The sequence below is a fragment of the Lycium barbarum genome, chromosome 8 (genome assembly GCF_019175385.1).
Source record: "Lycium barbarum isolate Lr01 chromosome 8, ASM1917538v2, whole genome shotgun sequence".
Lineage (NCBI taxonomy): Eukaryota > Viridiplantae > Streptophyta > Magnoliopsida > Solanales > Solanaceae > Lycium > Lycium barbarum.
In genome coordinates, this window is record NC_083344.1 from 112,631,811 (window position 1) to 112,653,546 (window position 21,736).

Here is a 21,736-nt window from a genome sequence, read left to right on the forward strand (position 1 = left end):
AGACTCAAAGGTACCTAATATTCTGCCTTTGTATGGTATTGGTTCTGTCCTTTCGATACAAGCTGTGGTCTCGTCTGAAATAATAATTTGCATACAGGATTCTCCGCCCCCATTGGTGGATATTCTCGCCGATGTTGAAAAAGCCAAAGGCAAGATGACTGAGGAAGGGGCAGCCGGTCATAAAGGTTATGAAATACCCGCTCCGGGTATGTCAGTTTTTGAGCATTTGTCCATCCCCGTGGCCAACAGTTTCAGGGTTAATTCCGATCCTAGGTTGGAGAAATTGTTTCCTGCCCCTAGTACTGATCCGAATCGGAAGAGGCTAATCACTTTTAAGGTGTCGGCCGATATGAACATGTTATTGGGGCCGGTCGGGGTGGCCAGCTATTTGTACCCTCTGGTGTCCCAAGAGGACCGTAAGAAAATGACCGAAGTCAGCGAATCGTATCTTTTCAACGAGGCTCAGTATGCATTGAACCGGGTAAGTGTTGTTCTTATGACCTTTTCACTTAGCTTTAATTTCATGCCTCATTTTAACAACCGTTCCTCTTTCCCTTACAGGCCTCTGCACTTCATCATGTAAGTTTCCACCGGCTCAGGCACGAGGTGGGCCGGCTAAAGGAGGAGCTCAAAAGCAAAAATTAGAAGGTGGACGAGCTCATGAATCTGTATGAGTAGAAGTTGCAGTATATCTAGCCTCTCCCTGACCTTTATCCATAAGTCAGATTTAGCAGTGGCTCGAAACGAAGCTGCCGAGTCTAAGCGGGAACGTGACCAGTTGGCAGAGAAGGTAAGGGCTTTCGAAGTTTACAATAAATCTTTAATAGACGATGCTAATGCCCTTCCTTCTCAGGCCCGGGCATATGTCAACCAGATTGATCAACTTCGGGCAGAGCTTAACGGGATCAAGACCGAGCTTAATGCCCTCCAAGAAATGACCATCGGTGCTGTGGCCGAACGTGATGTTCTCAGGGAGCAGCTTCGAGCGTTGGTGGAGCAAATGAATGGATTCAGCTGATCGCTTGCTGCGACCGAAGCTGAATGGGATCGACTGAACCGGGTCATTACCGATCTATAGGCTGAACATGGAAAGGCTCTTGACCCGATCTCGGGTTATGACGATATGTTAGAGCAGTATAAGGCCAACGTGACTGCTGCCGAGAAGGCCAGTAATCTACGAGCCAAGTACGTACAGTGCTTATCCCGAAGGAATACCCTCGAAGAAGTTCAAGCCACCGGGGTGGACTTATCAGATCTGATCGAGGAGGCCAATAAGCTCGAAGCAGAAGCAAAGGCTGCATTTGACCTTGAGGATTCGGATATCGACCTTGAGTTAGCCGGGGAAGAAACTGAGGGATCGGGTGAAGATTAGGTTCGTGGGCCTTATATCCCTTCTTCGCCCCTCCCCCTTCCCACTTTTTCTGTTGTTGTTATTTTTGCCTTTTGTTTTAAGGTTGCTAATTCGAGCCTTTGTAAATCCACTTATATGTATGTATAAATGAAAAGAAAATCTTCATTCGGTCTATTCATCGCCTTTTGTTGCCCTTTGCAAAGTATTCCTCGATTCAATGTTTGTTCGATTTATGCCATCTTTTTAACTTGCCTTATTGTTTCGGCCAGGATAAAATTCAAGTGGTAACAGCTCATGATCGGGTTTTAGTCCGTGTTAACTTTAGTCGTTGCTTTATTTATAAATTGCAAGATAGACCGAATCTCGATATTTTTTGTGTTTTAAGACCGTAATCTTCATGTTTTTTAGACCGTAGTCTTTAACCATTTAGGCCATAGCTTTTTAGCATTGTGTATGTTTTCTAGATTGTAGTCTTTAACCGTTTAGGCCATAGCCTTTCAGTAGCTGGCAACATTGGATCATTGTGATCGAAGTAAGATTTTTATTGAAAAATCGACCGGAGATGTACCCGCAATTGTTGCCATGGCAAGAACAAACTAATTGGACATGATTCAATCGATCGTTTGGTCTTTACATCTGATCCTATCGTTCAAGACTTGGCTTTTACATAGTTATCATTTAACTCATGGTATAATAGTCCCCTAGTACTCTAGTCTGAGGTATGAGAGCTCGGATACTATTAGCCCGATATATGCAGTCCCCAGTCTCCGATCTTTGACCGGTATGCTCTGTTCGGGTAACACGCTGTTCAGCGCTACCACATTAAAAACCTTGTCGAAAACCCACATCGAGACAAAACGATCGAAGGGAAAAAGAGTGCAGCATGTGCTTTTAGTCCTAAATCTATGACTTTCCATTTTTCGTTGTTTCCTTGCGTGGTTAGATCGAGAGAGAAGAAAAACAAAACAGAAAAGTTATTCATACCTTTTACAGTAATATCGCTTTAGGTGTGCTGCATTCCAGTTGTGTTTCAACTGCTGTCCGCTTTCGTTCTCGAGCTGATAAGAACCTTTTCAGGTTATTCTAGTGACTCGGTACGGTCCTTCCCAATTCGGGGCTAGTTTCCCTTCGTGAGGGTTCTTTGTATGAAGTGTGACCTTCCTCAGCACCAAGTCCCCAATCTGAAAGTACCTGAGGTTGGCCCTCCGGTTATAATATCTTTGCATCCTTTATTTTTGTGCGGCTATCCGGATATAAGCAGCTTCCCTTTTTTCGTCCACGAGATTCAGACTAGCAGACATTGCTTTATGGTTCGAGTCCTTAGTGGCATATCGGAATCTCAGGCTTGGTTCACCAACTTCGTCGGGTATGAGGGCCTCGACTCCGTATAATAAGGAAAACGGAGTCTCCCCGGTGCTTGATCTTACCATTGTGCGATAAGCCCATAAAACCTCGAGCAGAACCTCCTTCCATCGATGCTTAGAGCCGGTCAGCCTTTTCTTTAGATTCTGCAGTATAGTTTTATTGGTAGATTCGGCTTGACCATTTGCGCTCGGGTGATATGGGGTGGATAAGATCTTTTTGATCTTGTATTCTTCGAAAAATCTGCTGACCTTGTTACCTATGAACTGCTTCCCGTTATCTCACGTGATCTCCGCGGGTACCCTAAATCGATAGATTATATGGTCATAAATGAAATCAATGACCTCCTTTTCCCTGACTTTCTCGAGTGCCTGTGCTTCAACCCATTTATAGAAATAATCAGTCATAAGCAAAATAAATTGCGTCTTACCTGGGGCCCATGGCAGAGGACCTATAATGTCCATCCCCCATTTCATGAATGGCCATGGAGAAAGGACCGGATGGAGTTCTTCCCCGGGTTGAGGTATTGATAGGGCGTGCTTTTGGAATTCGTTGCATTTTCGAACGAAAGTTTTGGCGTCTTCCTCCATCTTGTTCCAGTAGTATCCCGCTCGGATCAGCTTACGGACCAATAAATCGGCTCAAAAAATGGTTCCCGCAAGTCCCCTCGTGAATTTTCCATAAAACATAGTCGGTTTCTCCTGGTCCTAGGCACCTTGCCAAGGGGCCGTGAAACAACCGCCGGTATAGCTGGCCATCGACCAAACAAAATCTAGCCGCTTTGGTTCGGAGGGCTCTTGATTCCTTAGCATCAGATGGCAGCTTTCCTATTTGAAGATAGTCTATGTACTTGTTCCTCCAATCCTAGGTGAGGCTGGCCGAGTTTATTTCGGCGTGGCCGGTCTCTATAACTGATTTTGTCAACTATACCATAGCTCCGGAGTTGAAACTATCCGATTCGACTAAGGATCCCAGATTTGCCAGTGCATCTGCCTCGTTATTTTGATCCCGGGGCACGTGTTCCAACGTCCACTCTTTGAACCGGTGAAGGACAACCTGCAGTTTCTCTTGGTATCTTCGCATTCGATCATCCTTAACTTCAAAAGTTTCGTTCGCTTGGTTGACCACCAGGAGAGAATCATATTTGGCCTCTATGATCTCTGCTCCCAAGCCTTTGGCCAGTTCTAAACCTGCAATCATAGCCTCAAACTCGGCTTCGTTGTTAGTTAAATCAGCCGATCTAACAGATTGTCTTATTATGTCACCTGAGGGGGGTTTGAGAAGGATCCCTAACCCGGACCCTTTTATATTGGATGCACCGTCCTTGTAAAGAGTCTAGACTCCCGTGCTAGTCCCCGAGGCAAGAAACATTTCGTTGTCGACTTCGGGGGTCATGGCCGGAGCAAAATCGGTCAAGAAATCAGCCAGTATTTGGGATTTGATTGCAGTTCGGGGTTTGTATTCAATATAATACCTGCTAATCTCCACAGCCCACATTTCTAGTTGGCATGAGAGTTTGGGTTTGTGCATGACATTCCTTAGGCGGTACCACGTTACGATGCATATTGGATGACTCTAAAAGTAAGGTTTTAATTTTCTAGATGCACTCAATAAAGCCAAAGCGAGTTTTTCCAAATGTGGGTACCTGGTTTCGGCGTCACCGAGCGTTCTGCTTACATAATAAACCGGGTATTGTGTACCTTTCTCTTCTCGAACTAGAACGCCGCTCACCGCTATCTCGGACACCGCCAAATATAAATACAGCTGCTCATTCGCTTTTGGCGTATGGAGTAGAGGCGGGCTCGACAAATAACTTTTGAGTTCTGCTAAGGCCATCTGACGTTCGGGGGTCCACGCAAAGTCGGTCTTTTTCTTTAGCAACGAGAAAAATCGATGACTTTTGTCCGAGGATCTGGAGATGAATCAGCTTAAAGCAGCTATCCTTTCTGTCAATCTTTGTACCCCTTTGATGTCGTTTATCACGGTGATATTTTCAATTGCCTTTATCTTATCTAGGTTGATTTCAATCCCCCGATTCGATACCATGAACCCGAGAAATTTTCCCGATCTAACACCAAAGGCACATTATACCTCCTTAATATGCCGAAAGTTTCCTGCAAAAATTTCAAATGGTCCTCTGCTCGCAGGTACTTAACAACCATGTCATCTATGTAAACTTCCATTAATTTTCCTATTTGGTGTTCAAACATACGGTTGACTAACCGTTGATAGGTGCCACCGACATTTTTTAAGCCGAAGGGCATTACATTATAACAATATGTGCCAGACCTAGTTATGAAAGAGGTTTTTTCTCGATCCTCCGGGTCCATTTGTATTTGGTTGTACTCGGAATAGGCATCGAGGAAACTCAGCGTGTCATGACCAGCCGTAGCGTCGATCATGCGATCGAAGCTTGGTAAAGGAAATGAATCCTTTGGGCAAGCCTTGTTTAAATCTTTATAATCTACGCACATCCTAAATTTATTTCCCTTTTTAGGCACTACCACGACGTTAGCTAGCCAATCCGGGTACTTACCTCCCGAATGGACCCTATGTTAAGGATCTTGATTACCTCGTATTTTACGAATGCATGTTTTACCTCGGGCTGTGGCCTCCGCTTTTGTTTGACGGGAGGAAAACATGGAACCAGACTCAACTTGTGTGTTGTCACATCCGGTGGAATACCTGTCATGTCTAAATGGGACCAAGCAAAGCAATCTGAGTTATTTTTAAGAAATTCAATAAAGTTTTTCCTGAGCTCGGGCGTTAACCCCGTGCCTAGGATACCTTCTTATCTGGCGAATGAGCGAACAATATGATTTGCTCGAGTTCTTCGACAGTGGATTTAGTGGCATCAAAATCATCGGGCACCACGAAGGTCCTCGGTACTCCGAATCTCAAGTCTTCGTCTGGTGTGTCTCCGTTCTGATCTGTCGAGGATTCCGAGATCGGAATCTGTGATTGCTATTTGGCATTCTTCCTTTCGTTCCGATCTCGCATCTTTAAAGTCTTGACAGATTCTTCAACCGTAAACATTTCTTTTGCGGCCTGTTGTTCTCCACGGACGGTTTTGATACCTTTTGGGGTCAGGAATTTCAATACCTGATGCATAGTTGAGGGGACCGCTCTCACGAGGTGAATCCATGGTCTGCCCAGCAATGCATTGTATCCCATGTCTCCCTCTATCACATAAAAGTTTGTCTGCTGCGTAGTTCCTGCCATATTGATCGGTAAAGTGATCTCACCCTTTGTCATTTCTCATGCCATGTTGAATCCGTTGAGGACCCGTATTGCCGACACGATCTGATCTAGTAGTCCCAGCTGTTCGATAACTCTCCATCGGATGATATTGGTCGAGCTACCTGGACCAATTAGCACACGTTTAATTCTAAATTTATTGACAAGGACAGATATTACCAGTGCGTCGTTATGCGGCTGGGCGATGCCTTCCATGTCTTCGTCATTGAACGAGATGGGACCATCGAGGTCATCATGCCGGATATGCTTTTCCCTCGTTATGGAGATTTTGGTGAATTTTACAACCGGCTTAATGGGAACGTCAATTCCTGCCATGATCATGTGTATCACCTGCTGAGGCTCTTCCTGCCTATCCTGCTTGTTTGAATCCCGGTTCTTGAAATGGGTTTTTCCTCGTTCACTCAGGAATTCTCGAAGGTGTCCCAAATTGAACAGACGACCAACCTCCTCTCTCAGCTGCTGACAATCTTCAGTTCGATGGCCGTGAGTGTGATGATATTTACAAATAAGACTTTTATCCCGCTTCTCTGGATCAGATTGGATTGGCCTTGGATGTCTTGTTTCTTTGTTTCGGATAACGGCCGCCGCTATGGTTGCTACATCGATGCAAAAACTATACTCTGATAACCTTGGAATTTCTCTGTTTCCCGGGGCTCTATCGACAGCATTTCTATTTATCAATCCACAACTACTTTGGCCTCGATCATTCCTCCTATCATTCTTGCCTGATTCGATGTTGCGCCTGTTTCCCCTTCGATCGAATGGGTAAGGCTGGTACCTGTCATATGACGATCTGGAATCCCGATCTACCATTCTCTTCGATCGATCACTCCCTTTACCGGGTACTCTATTAGATTTTGCTTTAGCTTCATAGATGTAACCGAGCTTCTCGAATTGAGCCCTTGAGTGAAAGCCTGAATGACCCAATTGTCAGTGACCGGAGGTAAGTCCATGCGCTCCATTTGAAATCGAGCCACAAATTCTCGGAGGGTCTGGTCATCTTGCTGCTTGACGTTGAACAAGTCCGATTTTCGCGTTTCGACCTTGATGGCCCCGGCATGGGCCTTGATGAAAGCATCAGCGAGCATGGAAAATGAATCAATTGAATGCTCGGGCAAGTTGTGATACCAAATCATCGCCCCCTTTGGCAGGGTTTTCCCAAATTTCTTAAGTAGCACTGATTCCCTTTCATTATCGGTGAGATCATTGCCCTTAATAGCATATGTATATGCAGACACATGTTCATTTGGCTCCGTCGTCCCATTATACTTCAAGATATCGGGCATGCGAAATCTCTTAGGGATTTTCATCGGTGCCGCACTTGGCGAAAATGGCATTTGAACAAATTTTTTCGAATCCGATCCCTTCAACATCGGTGGGGCTCCCGGAATCTGATCGACCCTCGAGTTGTAGTTCTCCACCTTCTTGTCGTTTGCCTCTGTCTTCTTTTCGCCGGACTCGACTCACTTCGTCAATTCTTCGAGCATTCTTATCCATTCGCTGCTATGCCCGGGGTGGCTTTCATTACTCCGAAGGATGTGCCTTTCCTCCGTATCCTGGGTCTATTTTGATGGAGCAATAACGGGTGCCTGACTCTGGTTCTGCAATTGCGCTGTGATCTCTTGCTAGGCCTGTAATTGAGCCATATCCATGTCTAACTGGTTTTGGAGCCGTTGCAGCATGGCTCCGTTATTCTCGCCGGCCGGTACGTTGCCTATCGACGATCCGGCTTGAACAGGATTAACGTGGGGCGCGTTGTTTTTTGGTACGCCCCCAGCGTTATGCTCGTGATGGCTTGGTTCGACTTAGAAGTTGACGGAATGGGAATCCTACATTTCTGGTATACCTGAAATCAAACCTTAAAGAACAAGTGTAAAATACCAAGCGTTACCAGAGTATTGTATTGAACTGCCACTACTATCTCTGGCCCCATGATGGGGGCCAAACTGTTTAACCTTAAATTGGTGAACAATTAAATTTATGCGTGATTCCAAAGATATGTGGCTAAATTCAATTCGAGATTAGATTGCAAGATAAACGAATAAATAAATAAAGAAGCGGATCTGACCAAACACTAATTATGTCTAGCCTCGGGTATGGAAACCGAGGTCGCTACTCTATGCTGAATACGTACACGATGAATAATGAAGATGAGCTTAGGAACAAATGGAAATGAACTCAAATGATTCTATTGTTTTTTATATTAACTCTTTCTCTCTTTCTGTTGTCAACCCGCTATAATGGATGGGAGCCTCCTCTTTATATAGTAGAAGAGTCCCAACCCTAGTACAAGTCTAAATAAAGGAAAGAAATTTGGTGACAGCTGTTGCCGAGATCGACGCTGAAATATCCGGTTGAGGGCGGATATTCCGGTCTTCTCCTTATGGAAGTTAACCGCCCTTTCTTTAATGCCTCATCCCAGATCGAGCTCGAAGCTTCGTTCCCGATGAGCCGGTCATATCGTACCCGAGCATAACCATGACAACGGGAAACCGAGCATGTCTGTATCCTCGGTTTTACCCGTATACACGAATCACTACTCTCATAGGTTCAGTGGCGGAGCTAGAGATTTCATGAAGGGTGTGTAAAATTAGAAGAAGCAACTAACAAAAAATTTCCGGCAAGTGAGTTCACATCCATCTTGCTCAACCTAGCGACTTTACCATAAACGACGTCAGTAGTTTATTTTCCACCAGATACAAATCGTCTAAAAAAGATTCTTTACTTTGGGTTGCTTTTAGTTTAAAAAATACACGGTAAATTGTGTAAACTAAATAATAGTTTTATAATGCATGGATCGGTATTTTTACTGAACACATATCACATATTTAGAAAAAAATAACACTAATTTATCGATTTTAACTTAAATTTAAAATTGTATTCAATCTATTGATTTGGCTACTTCTTAGTTTGAATGGTTGTATGTTTAACTTATTGGGTTTTGATAGAGAATGCATGGGAATTCTAATCTAATGACTCCTAAAGAAGAAAGTCAAATATAACTTGGTTTGAGGGAGGGCCTGTGGGAGACGGACTCGGCTCCGCTTCAGTATAGCGACTGTCCAGTTTGTCAAGTGGACCTTTAATCTGCTGACATCTGGACACTTACATATCTAAGGGTCATTAATTGTTCAACCAAAAAAGCCTCTTAAACCATGGTTAAACGCAGATAAAAGAAAATCCTAAAATCCCGCTTCAAAATTTTCGGAGCTGGTTGCAAGATATCCGACAAAATTGCTGTAGGAATTTCCTTCTTGTTGGGAAAAAGATTTTCTTACCATGGAAATTATATGCTCAAGAGAGGGACGATGTAAGACTCAGCAAACAGAGAAAATTAAATCATTTGCAAGGCACAACAACAAAAGATCCGAAAGAAAAAGAAAATCAGTTGATGAACAATTCTTTTTCTTGAGAAGAAGTGACGACACAAATACAGGTTATTCATTGCTCTTACACTCCTCTTCTTGTTGCAATTGTCAATGTGAAAGCCTTTTACTTTTTGTTGGTACAATTGTCAATGTGAAAAAGTGTCAACAATGTATTTGATAAAATGTCTCAACCAGAACCTTTTGAGAATATTACTTAGTAAATATGAATAACAAAAATGTGGGAATTTTTGCACACATCATAAATTGAATAAAGTTCAAAACTATATCACACAAATAGTCCTTGTAGACTTACACCTTGAAGTTGCTGAAAAATCACCACTGTACTATGCCTTATGAAATTAAGCTTGCTTTGGAAGTGACATGTTGCTGCTACTATGTATTTTGGTTGTTTACATCACTGTGTATGCTTTTTTTGATAATGAACTCGTAAAATTTTAAGATTACTGATTATTTATCTTATTTATATTCTTTGTATTTTAGATTTATGGAAATTGGATCTAGTAAGTCTCAAAGTGGATGTAATGTGCTCATAAAACTTGGGATGGAATTTGATTCAGATGAGCATGCATATGAATATTACAATAAATACGCTGGTGTAATTGGTTTTAGCGTAAGGAGAGAATATGCTAACAAAAATAAAGTCCGAGGGTACGTGACTTCAAGAAAATTGGTATGTTATAAAGAAGGTTATAGAGATAAACACAAACGAGATACGATGGTTCAAAAACATAGAAATGAAACTAGGACGGGGTGCTTAGCTCATTTTAGTGTTAGTCGTCAATCAAATGGAATGTTTCGCATCACTTCATTTGAAGAGAAACATAATCATCCTCTTGTTCCTTCTTCTTTGGCTCATATGTTACCCTCACAAAGAAAGATAAAAGTTGCTCAAGCATATGAAATTGACTTATTAGATGATTCAGGAATATGCCCTAAAGCTTCATTTGATTATGCTGCTCGTCAAGTTGGAGGACAATCTTTTCTAGGTTACACAAGGAGAGATCAGAAGAATTATCTTCGGGATAAAAGAAAAGATAGTTTGAAACATGGGGTGGCTCGTAGTTTGGTTGATTATTTTGAGAAACAAATACTAGAAGATCCTACTTTTCGGTATTCTTTAGATCTAGATGACGATGGTTTGATAACTAATGTATTATGGGCTGATGGAAAGATGATAAGAGATTTTAAGATTTATGGAGATGTTGTGTCCTTTGATACAACATATAGAACAAATAAAGAGTATCGACCCTTGGCGTTGTTTGTTGGTTTAAATAACCATAGGGAAATGGTTATATTTGGTGCAGCCCTTCTATACGAAGAGTCAACTGAATCATTTGTATGGCTTTTTAATGCATTCTTTAAGATTATGTCTGCGGATAAACCACAAACATTTTTCACTGATCAAGATCCCGCTATATCTGCTGCTATATCATTTGTAATGCCCAAAACATATCATCGCCTTTGTGTATGGCACTTGGAAAAGAATGCATTTAAACATCTTAATCATATCTTTAGAGCTAATGAATCATTTCCAAGAGATTTTAGCAAATTGCTTTATGATTATGAGTATGAGGAGGATTTTTTAAGTGCATGGCAGGAAATGCTTGAGAAATATGACCTTGAGGATAATAGTTGGTTGAAAAACACATTTGTTGTAAGAGAGAAATGGTCCATGACATACGGAAGACATACATTCTCAGCAGGTATGCGAAGTACACAATTAAGTGAGAGTTTTAATGGATATTTAAGGGGATATTTAAAATCTGATTTGGATATTGTTCAATTTTTTAAGCATTTTCAAAGATCAGTTGATGATAAGCGTGACAATGAGAATAAGTCAAATTTTGACATGACTCAAAGAATACCTATTTTAAAGGTTAAACTTCCTTTATTGATTCATGCTAGGGAAGTATACACCCCAACTATATTTGATATGTTCCAAAATGAATGGGAAAGATCACTACTGGTTTCCATAAAGGACTCTTATAGTGAAGGAGAATTATGTACCTATAATGTTAGCACTCTTGGAAGTGTTAAAGAGCATGCTGTAACTGTTAAGCAATCAGTAACTCAAGTTTCTTGCAGCTGCAAATTGTTTGAATTTTTGGGTATACTATGTAGACATGCTTTAAAGATTCTGGATTTACTAAATGTGAAGGATATGATTCCGGTACATTATATATTAAAGCGGTGGACAAAAGATGCTTCTAACATGAACGAGGTAGATATCGATCTAGTAGAAAAAGATAGTGATCCAAAAGTTGAAGTTACTGCAAGGTACATACATTTATGCCATACTTTTGTTCAAATTTCAAGTGAAGCTTCAGAATCCACAGAAGGGTATGAATTGGCCGCAAAAGGTGCGAATGAGATAATTGCCAAGTTAAAGGATATCAAGAAGAGAAATGAATCGCCTGAAAAGTTGGCTCCAAGCAAGAGTATTCAGAACGAACCGAGTGAAATAATATTTATTGACAACACAAATGTCACAAAGGTGACCGGGTTAAAAAGAAAGGAACCAACTCGTCGCTCTAATACTCGGCCAAAGAGTTTTACGGAAAAGTCCAAGAAGAAAGGTAGGACTTCGTTGCCAAAATCTCTTCAATGCCAAACTAAGCAACAGTTAGATCACCTTCCCTGTCTTCAAGTCCCATGTACACCTTTATCAGATACATCAAATGATATGGTACCTCACGACATCTAATGTTTTTCCTTATTTATTATTATAACTTAAAAACTCATGCAATCGTTTAAATAATAGGGTGTGACAGAAGGAAGTTTTCCTCCATTGTGCCCTCCACAGTTGTCTCAAGGGTCATCTAATGGAAGTTTGACTCAACTCTTAAGAGTTAGTGAACAATTTTTTAATACTTCACATACGTATATATTTTTCTAATAAGTACTATTATTTATCACAAACTGTCTTTTTATATCTATTGCAGGATGTTTCATTTCATGATTTAAACAAGTATTCTCAACATTGATTATGGCAAATTCGTGAACGCAGAGGTTACATGGTGATCGTGTCCGACATAGTAGCTTGTTTCCGTTCATAGGTTTTTTTACTAGTGTGCAATTGACATTCGCCAATGTGAATTGAGCCTTTTTTTTTTTTTTCATGTCAAGGTTGTAACCCACCTGTGGATGTTGGAATTTGTTTGTCCCTTATAGAAGTATGTTTTGAGTTTCCTCTTCTCAATTCCAATTTCCCTTATATCGAAGATCTGAACAATCTTCAACTTTGGAACTACAATAAAGTAATGTTTTTGATGCTTATTTGGTTGTGCAACTGCATTGAATCATTTGTTGCATGATATTTACCCTGTTTTTTGGTAGCAAGAGAAAAGGCAATTGCCAATGTAATCAAGACAAATATATTTGGAAAGAGAAAGGTGCTTCGTGTGCTTGGATTTCATCAGCAAGACTAGTTTGGGATTTTTATTTCATGGGAATTCTGACTGCAAATACAGTTGAAATGAAACAAGGTGATAGAATTCTAGATTTTTGTTTTCATGCTTCAATAACACCTTTCAAGATGTTTAACCAAGGAAGATTATGTTAAGACATTTTTTTTTATATGTTACACTGTTAACAATACCGTCCCCTACTACATTTTTATATTGTGTTTGAAACGTGGGGTGGCTAGTAGTTTGGTTGATTATTTTGAGAAATGAATACTAGAAGATCCTGCTTTTCGGATAGTTGGAGTAGTAATAACAGAAAAAACGAATACTTAAGATTATATTAGCATCCAATAAAGTGTGGAGCGGACATACGCGGATGCAATATTTTTAGTTTATGAGTTCTGGACAATCTATGAAAATAATGGCGCGTTAAATTTGAAAGAGGTTGAAATTTTGGGCGGAAATTTAACAATATTTGGAGACATGGTAGTGTAAATAACAGACACTTAAAGAAAGATCATGAAAATAAAAATTAAAAAAAAATCATGAAATGAGATATCTTCAATTTTTGTTGGGAATAAAGAAAATCAGAAGACTGAAAAGTAGCATGATTCTCGCCTATAATAATGTTGCTGATAAGAAAATATTAAATATTAACTAGTGTGTGGCCTAACCATGGTTTAAGAGGCTTTTTTGGTTGAACAATTAATGACCCTTAGATTTGTAAGTGTCCAGATGTCAGCAGATTAAAGGTCTACTTGACAAACTGGACAGTCCCTATACTGGAGCGGAGCCAAGTCCGTGGGAGACAGGTAGAAAAGGAGTTTTTTTTTTTTTTTTTTTTCAAATTGTTTTTATTACATAGGGGGTAGGGAAAGGGGAAATGGGGAGGGAATTACAAAATGGGGATTCGAACTCTCACCAACAAGAGATTCGAACTTCTGACCTCATCACAAGCATTTCTGAAGGCTTTTCCCACTGCGCCATGGACCCTACCTGTGTCAAGGGTGTGCAAAAGTAACTATATGTTGACATTTGAGAAATTTTTCCCTACATACACGGTATAATTTTTTGACGAAGGTGTTCACCTGCACACCCTTGATTGGCCGTAGCTCTGCCCTGCATAGGGGCTCTTCTAACTATTTATGAAGCTACTACTAACAAATTCAGACCCAATTTCACTAAGTTTAAAATTGAAATAAACCTCAGCATTAAAAAAAAAAAAAGACTCGATTTGCGTGTAAAAATAACTAAAGAAATCAAAAAGTGAAAATCGAGGGACTAAGTTTCTGCTCGATTTTTCCTAACTGAGACAGTCCCTCGATTTGCTTTACTTGATTTTGGTCCTGTTTTTAGTAGTAATGTATCATTGTATGTCATGCATATGTTAAGCGTATACAAGCAAGACAGAGAGAACTCCGCGAGAGAAAAAATTTCTAGTGAAAAAAGCAAAACAGAGCCAACAGGTGGGATGGGGACAATGAGGCAAAAAGAAAAAGCTATGAGAGAGAATCCTTAATTTTGAAGGATTTGATGGAGTTGTATATATTTTATAAAATTTATGTTTTTTTTTTAAAGTTAGATAATATTATATAATTATGATAATTAGAATTTTATTTCATATATCTAGGAAATTATCCCATTTTGATGTCGTTCACTATCCACACAAAAGTGGCCCGGACTAATAGGGCTCGTTTGGTTGGACACAACTTATCCCGGGATTAGTTTTCCACCCTCAAGGTGGGATAAAAAAGCACTCTAATCCCGGGATAACTAATTCTGGGATTAGTTATCCCGAGTTTTTTTTTCAACCAAACGTGAGATAAGGCGGTACTAATTTTTATCCCATGACTATTTTTCTCTATCCATCATACTAAACGAGCCCTAAGTGACTAACCAATAACGAGTGGTCCAATTGTAACTAAAGACCTGGTAACGCGTGGTTTATAAGAACAGCTTCGAGGTGGTTGGTCTTGAACTTTTGACCTTGAAGGTTTACCAGCGCGATTTAAAAGTTCAAACCCACTCATTTTCAAGTAGTTATGAAATTTTCTCATAACATTACGGGGGTTTTACATAGCTATGCAATATATAAATATTTACCCGATTTAGTAATAAGAATCTATTTTTCAAAAGGTAGCGAGATTTTGTTTACAAAATATATACAATCTAGTGAAAACATAAAACTTACATACAACTTGCATACAACCTTTTCTTGTATAAAATCCGGTCAAAACATACAACTTGCAAACAATTATGTGGTTGTATGTATTTTGTATGTCGTGTGTATGTTGCTTTATGTCCATTGATAGACTGGACACACAAATAACATACACCCGAGATACAAAACATATACAACTAATTTATACATCAGCATCTGAGAAAAACAACATTATTCTCTTTTCTCTTCGAGATTCAATATGAAATTCTAACAAAAATCAACTCAAATCTTCACCCAATTTCCTCAAAATTGACAAATAAACTCTAGCAACACAAAATCTAAATAAATAACAATTTCCCAAAGTTCAATTTCGAATTCAAAGCTTCAAAGCTTTTTAATCACTGTTAATCGAGCTTTTCTTGGCTTGACTGTGCTTGGGTGTGCTTGGTGAGTATAAGAGAGAGAGAGAGAGAAGGAGAGAAAACAAGGAAGATTATAGCCTAAACGGAGAAGATTGGAGCCTGATCTCTTACATTTCTATTATATATAAGTGTGGAAGAGGGACCAACACAGCATTGACTGCTTGTACCAAAAGCTTTATAAATTATACACGCATGAATGCTTGTTCCAAAAGCTATATAACTTGTACACTTTAATCAACTACTTTTTTATCCCACGTGGACATATGTCATAGTACTTAATATTTATACCCTTCTCATGTATAGACGTATGCACTTCAATTTTAATTCTCCGACACATTTATTTCGTCCGTGCACTTTTACTTGTTCACTTTTGACTTTTCACGTTCTACTGAATATTTATTCTCTTCTCATGTATCGACGTATGCAGTTCAATTTTAATTCTCCGACATAAATTTATTTCCTTTGTGCACTTTTACTTGTTCACTTTTGACTTTTCACGTTCTTTAATAATTAATAAATCCCACATGGACATATTTCATAGTACTGAATATTTATTCTCTTCTCATGTATACATGTATACACTTCAATTTTAATTTTCCGACACATATTTATTTCTTCCGTGCACTTTTACTTGTTCACTTTTGACTTTTCACGTTGTTGCTGAATATTTATTCTTTTTTCATGTATATATGTATGCACTTCAATTTTAATTCTCCGACACATATTTATTTCCTCCTTGCATTTTTACTTGTTCACTTTTGACTTTTAATGTTCTTTAAGAATTAATAAATGAAGTACTCCCTCCGTCCCATATTACTTGGTCACATTACTTGACTTTTCACGTTCTTTAAGAATTAATTAATGAAGTACTCCCTTCGTCCCATATTACTTGGTCACATTACTATACTTGACTTTTCACGTTCTTTAAGAATTAATAAATGAAGTACTCTCTTCGTCCCATATTACTTAGCCACATTACTAAAAATACTTCGTGCACTTTTACTTGTTTACTTTTGACTTTTCACATTGTTGCTGAATATTTATTCTCTTCTCATGTATACATATATGCACTTCAATTTTAATTCTCCGACACATATTTATTTCCTCCGTGCACTTTTACTTGTTCACTTTTGACTTTTCACGTTCTTTAAGAATTAATAAATGATACTCCCTCCGTCCCATATTACTTGGCCACATTACTTGACTTTTCACGTTTTTTAAGAATTAATAAATGAAGTACTCCCTTCGTCCCATATTACTTGGCCACATTATTATACTTGACTTTTCACGTTCTTTAAGAATTAATAAATGAAGTACTCTCTTCGTCCGATATTACTTGACCACATTACTAAAAATATATGTCTATTTGTCTATTCTATATTTTTCTTATTATATATAAACGCCCAAGGTAGACGAACACAACAACAATAAGTTGTACAAAAAACAACCGAAATTGTACTCTAAGCCGGGGCTCAATGCATATGCGGCCCCCTAAACTTGCTCCTTTCTTCAATTTGATACCCTAACTAAGTGTTGTTCCTATTGAACCCCTGAACTTGACCTCAAGTGTGTCTATCAAACACAATCCGACTTACATAGCATCTCACATGATGTATCCTTGGAAGTTAAGCTAATATATGTATGGAATTTGACTATGTTGATAAAGATAATGATATGCTGATTCACTTTGTAAAATATGTTTTGATTTTCAGTTATTTTAAGTTTTAATTTTGTGATTTGTAGGGTCTTGTGCCAACCGTACCTGAGTTAAAAAAAAAAAAAAAACTCACCATATATGCTATGTAAGTCGGATTGTGTTTGATAAATACATTTGAGACCAAGTTCAGGGGTTCAATAGGAAGAACACTTAGTTGGGATGTCAAAATGAAAAAAAAAAAAAAAAAAAAGCAAGTTTAGGGTTGCGCATATGCATTAAGCCTTTAAGTTATGTAACCTTATCCTCAAAAACGCCAATCCCAAGATCAAATTACGTTTTATCTGACCTTTTCATACTCCTTTAAAAATAGTTTGAATTTCAAAGTATAGAGTTTTAATTCCAAACCCATATAAACCACTGCGGGGTCGTTTGGTAGATAGTCGAAATTATCCCGGGATTATAATCTCGGGACTAATTTATCCCATCTATTGGGATTATTTTATACCATCTAAAAGATGGTATAAAATAATCCCAGTATAAGTGGGATAAGAAGGTATAAGCTGGGATATCCCAGCACTAATTTTTGTACCATGTTTGGTACAAGGTATAAATTTATCCTAAATTTATACCTTGTACCAAACATGGTATAAAAATTAGTGTTGGGATATCCCAGCTTATACCTTCTACCAAACGACCCCTACGTGTTAAGATGTTAACCCCTCCGTTCACTTTTACTTGTCTAATATTTTAAAAATAAATTTTCACCTTTACTTGTCACTTTTAGCATATCAAAATAAAACAATTTTATTTTTCCTGTTTTACCTATAGTATTTATTACTCACTTCAAATCATTTTTCAAATCCAATAAAAATATGCACTAATTAATATGAGCACATTGATAAATTATGCACTTCATTTATTATTTCTTAAACAGCGTGAAAAGTTCAAAGTGAACAAGTACAAGTGAATGGAGGGAGTACTAAACTTCTCAATAACCATCTCCATCTCAAATCAGTATAATAAGTAACTCCCATAAGGCCACAAAGCATGATTAAATACATGACACTCTGTTTTTCTTCTCTATTGTTCGTTTTTTCATAAAATTAAAAAATATTGTAATTGATATAGTAAATATTCGCTTACTTTTTTTTAGTATAACTGATATAATATACCTTTTTTCTTTCTTTTTCTCTAAACCGGTTATCAAAATAACCTATACATTATACATGTTTTTTTTTTCCTCCTTTCATTTTCATTTTTCACCTTTTCTAATTTCAGTTTTAAATCATTTTTTTATTTCATGTCTTTTCATAATCTAATTCTACACACCTTTTTAGTTCGTTATTTTAGTTCTTTTATATTTTTTTCTTTTCTTCTTCTTCCTCTATTGAGCCATCCACATGATATATCATATACTGACAAGATATCATAAATGACTGATTTATTTCTTAAAAAAAGAGTTCAGTCCTGTGTGACACCACATGGTATAAAACATATACTAACATGATATCATAGAATATTGGTTCATATCTTAAGAAAACACTTCTCAGTCCTCTATAATACTCACACGACGCGATATAAATACAAGATATCACAAAAGACTAATCTATTCCTGAGAAAAAAAATCATCAATCTTCTCTTACACCACATAGTACAAATCACTAAAATCATTTTTTCTTAATTATTTCTTGTTCTAGTCTAGTTATTTAATTTTTTAAACATATTTACTAGTCTACAATATTTAGCTAATATTTTTATCTTTGTATGTTATTTTTATCCTCAAAAGAAAATAAAAAGAGAAAAGACAAGAATAGAGAAAGGAACAAGAGAAGAAGAAGATAAATTAACCAAAAAAAGGAAAAGAAAATTAAGGAAAAGAAAATTAAGGAAAAAAATGACAAAAAGTGAAAAGAAAAGAAAACAAAAAAACGGAGTCAACTATGAGAAAATGAAATTAACAGAAGAAAGGAAAAAAGAAGAAAACAAAACAAAACCAAAAAAAGAGAAAAGGACCCAAAAGCCTACAATTTCATTACATGGGTACAAGCTTGGCAAATGATGCCAAATTAGTAAATTGATGATCAATACTGACTTGGCGATTCCAAGACTGATTTTCTTCATGCCTTGGTGTCAATGAGGATAAGATGGCCAAATTATAAAAGATCAGAATGAGTTTATAAATTTGATTTTTCTTCATTCCTTCAAATTAGGACATTCGTTATCCTATGAAAGCAAAATACAAAGGAATATCATGATTCACTGACGAAAAGTTTAGTGGCATAGAATTTAGTAAGAAATTTTGTTAGGACGCTAACTAAAATCATTGTATCAGGACAAAGGAGGTTCAAGCTAACTACAACGGTATCTTCACTAGTCCAATAGTAATAATTGATTTATTCTCTTCAGAATATAACACTGATGAGAGTACGATATATTTCAACCTAACTCTAAACTTAATTTTCTTAAATTCAGATCTATCACTAAGAATGCATTCCTTTAACAAATGATAATCTTTTACTTTTTTTAATATGATGATTATGTTAGTAAAAAGTTAGAACAACATTGATCAATAAGAAGTAAGAGATAAAACAACTTATCAAATCAACGTTGAGTGCCTTGAAAGCAATTTTGGAATCGTTTAGCCCGTTCGCTCCTCAAGTTTCCACAACACTTCCAAACACTTGCACTAGTGGTTGAAACTTTAATATTTGCACAAACTATTGCACAGAAGCCAGGAGAAATAAACTAAAAAATAAGTCAGATCAATGTTGTAGAACAACACGTATAAATAGTAGGTTAATATACGTGTATAATTTTTTTCAAAAAGTAAATAAGGGAGTCTGGGATATTAATAATATTGAACGAACATGGGATCATATGTTAATAGATATTTAGTGAAGTAATTAATGGGGTAGAATAGATCGTGGAATAGCTAAAGAATGTGGATACATTCTCATCTATTTAGCACTAAGATGGAAGAGTAATGCAATTTGATGCATTAATATTTTTAATATTAAAATGTCGGTATCTCTTAACATTTTTCACTCAATTAACTAATATTAAAAATCATACAGTTTATCGGTTGAAAGGGGCCATTATACACAATGAAAGTGTGCTCTATTGAACCTCTAGCGTAAAGTAATTATCTTTACGGTCAATAGTGATTTTAGACTTGAACTATCATTACTAATAAAAAATTACTGATTACACATAATAATCAAGGTCTTGAGTTAAGCTGTATTAGATAGCATACTACTGCCTCGTTCTTATTCCGATTTTCATGAGTGTTCTTACAATAAGGCTAATGCTCATAGGAAATGACCTACTCTCACATTCACTATGTGAAATCTGAAAAAGCCGACTTGCGTACTTTCTCTCAGATAAACAAGCAAAAAAAAAAAAAAAAAAAAAAACCGATATGAAAATTGATGTTGCAATACATCTTTTTTTTTTTCTTCCGAAAAGAAGTTATCGATCACTACGGGTATGTAACAGAATGGATGAAAATTCGTTTTCGTTCCAATTCATTTAACACTTGCTCTTACGTTACGTTGCTGCTAATTGGAAGATGATGCCAAAGACAAATTGATGATCAAATTTGTCTTGGCAGATGATTCCAAAGCCAGATTATGTTTAATTGGATTATAAATTGGATTTTTCTTAGTATGTTGGTCATTCCTGCAAATTAAGACATTTGTTACCCTGTGAAAGCAAATACCAGACAGAGGAATGTAATTTTACTGACGAACCTAATGTTACATCCCTAATTAAAAACCATCGTATACAGGGAGAATTTCGGAAGGCAATATGAGTTTTTATAAAACCAAAAACTTGGTTAAAGACCATAAAGGCAAACAAAATAAAAGTGGTTCAAATTACAGAGGCAAAAATAAAATAAAAAATACTAGCTGATTTCTTCGGTCTTCCTAAGTTTGTTAGACAGAATTACTTTACATATGTAACTAGTGATCGAGATGCGAGTAAACTGAGGCAAACACCACCATCATTATAACAAATCGCAAAAGATGAACCCATTACAAGCACACATAATTAATGACCGAATTAGTTTTTCATTTTGACAATAAGTGATATGATGGCCAACTGATACACAAAATGAGTTTTTTAATTGGATTTTTCTTCATTTAATATATAATATATAAATTATTCATGTAAGATAGTGAGAGTATAAAACAATTTTACCACTATTTATCACATCACGGTACGTAAAAAGGAAAACTATGTTTGGATTATTACCATGTCCTAAGATACGTGGTTCATAAAATGTCGTACACATAAGCAGAGGCGGAGTCAGGATTTGAAGCTTGTGGGTTCGGAATTCTAATTCGCTTAAGTTACTGGGTTCTAAATTAATAATTTATACATATTCAATGAATTTTTCAAGACAAATACAGGGTTTAGACCAAAGTTACTAGGTTCGGCCGAACCCCCGACTACCATGCTAGCTCCGCCTGTGCACATAAGAACTTTGTGACTTTATAGCTAGCGTCACCACCATAATAATGTCCCATAAAGAAATACTGAATTTTATTGGCTTAAGTCATAGATAGACTTTCAAATTGTCCATAGTTTTCACTTTGACATTTTGACAGAGGCTTATTCCAGTTGAACACTTCAATCTTAACAAATGCTTACTTATTAGACACGGAATGACAATTAGTGAAAAAAAGGTGCATGTAACTCACATGCAAATATTAACAAATGAGACGATGAT

General features: G+C 37.5%; 3 protein-coding genes across 4 annotated transcripts; 2 read left to right on the forward strand and 1 right to left on the reverse strand.

The window, feature by feature from the left end:
• Positions 1-6,021: 6,021 nt before the first annotated feature.
• Positions 6,022-7,281, reverse strand: LOC132608136 (uncharacterized). The gene is made up of 3 exons (XM_060322214.1): positions 6,927-7,281; positions 6,131-6,885; positions 6,022-6,075 (listed from the first exon to the last, which is right to left on the reverse strand). Exons 1-3 carry the CDS (start codon positions 7,279-7,281, stop codon positions 6,022-6,024), a joined length of 1,164 nt encoding a protein of 387 aa, XP_060178197.1.
• A 2,563-nt stretch (positions 7,282-9,844) lies between these two features.
• LOC132608137 (protein FAR1-RELATED SEQUENCE 5-like) lies at positions 9,845-11,460 on the forward strand. The gene is made up of 2 exons (XM_060322216.1): positions 9,845-11,326; positions 11,446-11,460. The coding sequence occupies exons 1-2, from the start codon at positions 9,845-9,847 to the stop codon at positions 11,458-11,460; spliced, it is 1,497 nt and encodes a 498-aa protein (XP_060178199.1).
• LOC132606752 (protein FAR1-RELATED SEQUENCE 1-like) lies at positions 11,456-13,490 on the forward strand. 2 transcript variants are annotated; one of them, XM_060320375.1, is made up of 3 exons: positions 11,456-12,046; positions 12,122-12,208; positions 12,303-13,490. In XM_060320375.1, exons 1-3 carry the CDS (start codon positions 11,522-11,524, stop codon positions 12,342-12,344), a joined length of 654 nt encoding a protein of 217 aa, XP_060176358.1. In that variant the 5' UTR covers positions 11,456-11,521; the 3' UTR covers positions 12,345-13,490. The 2 variants fall into 2 exon arrangements, with proteins under 2 accessions (XP_060176358.1, XP_060176357.1); XM_060320374.1 differs by having other exon boundaries at positions 12,122-13,490.
• Positions 13,491-21,736: the final 8,246 nt, after the last annotated feature.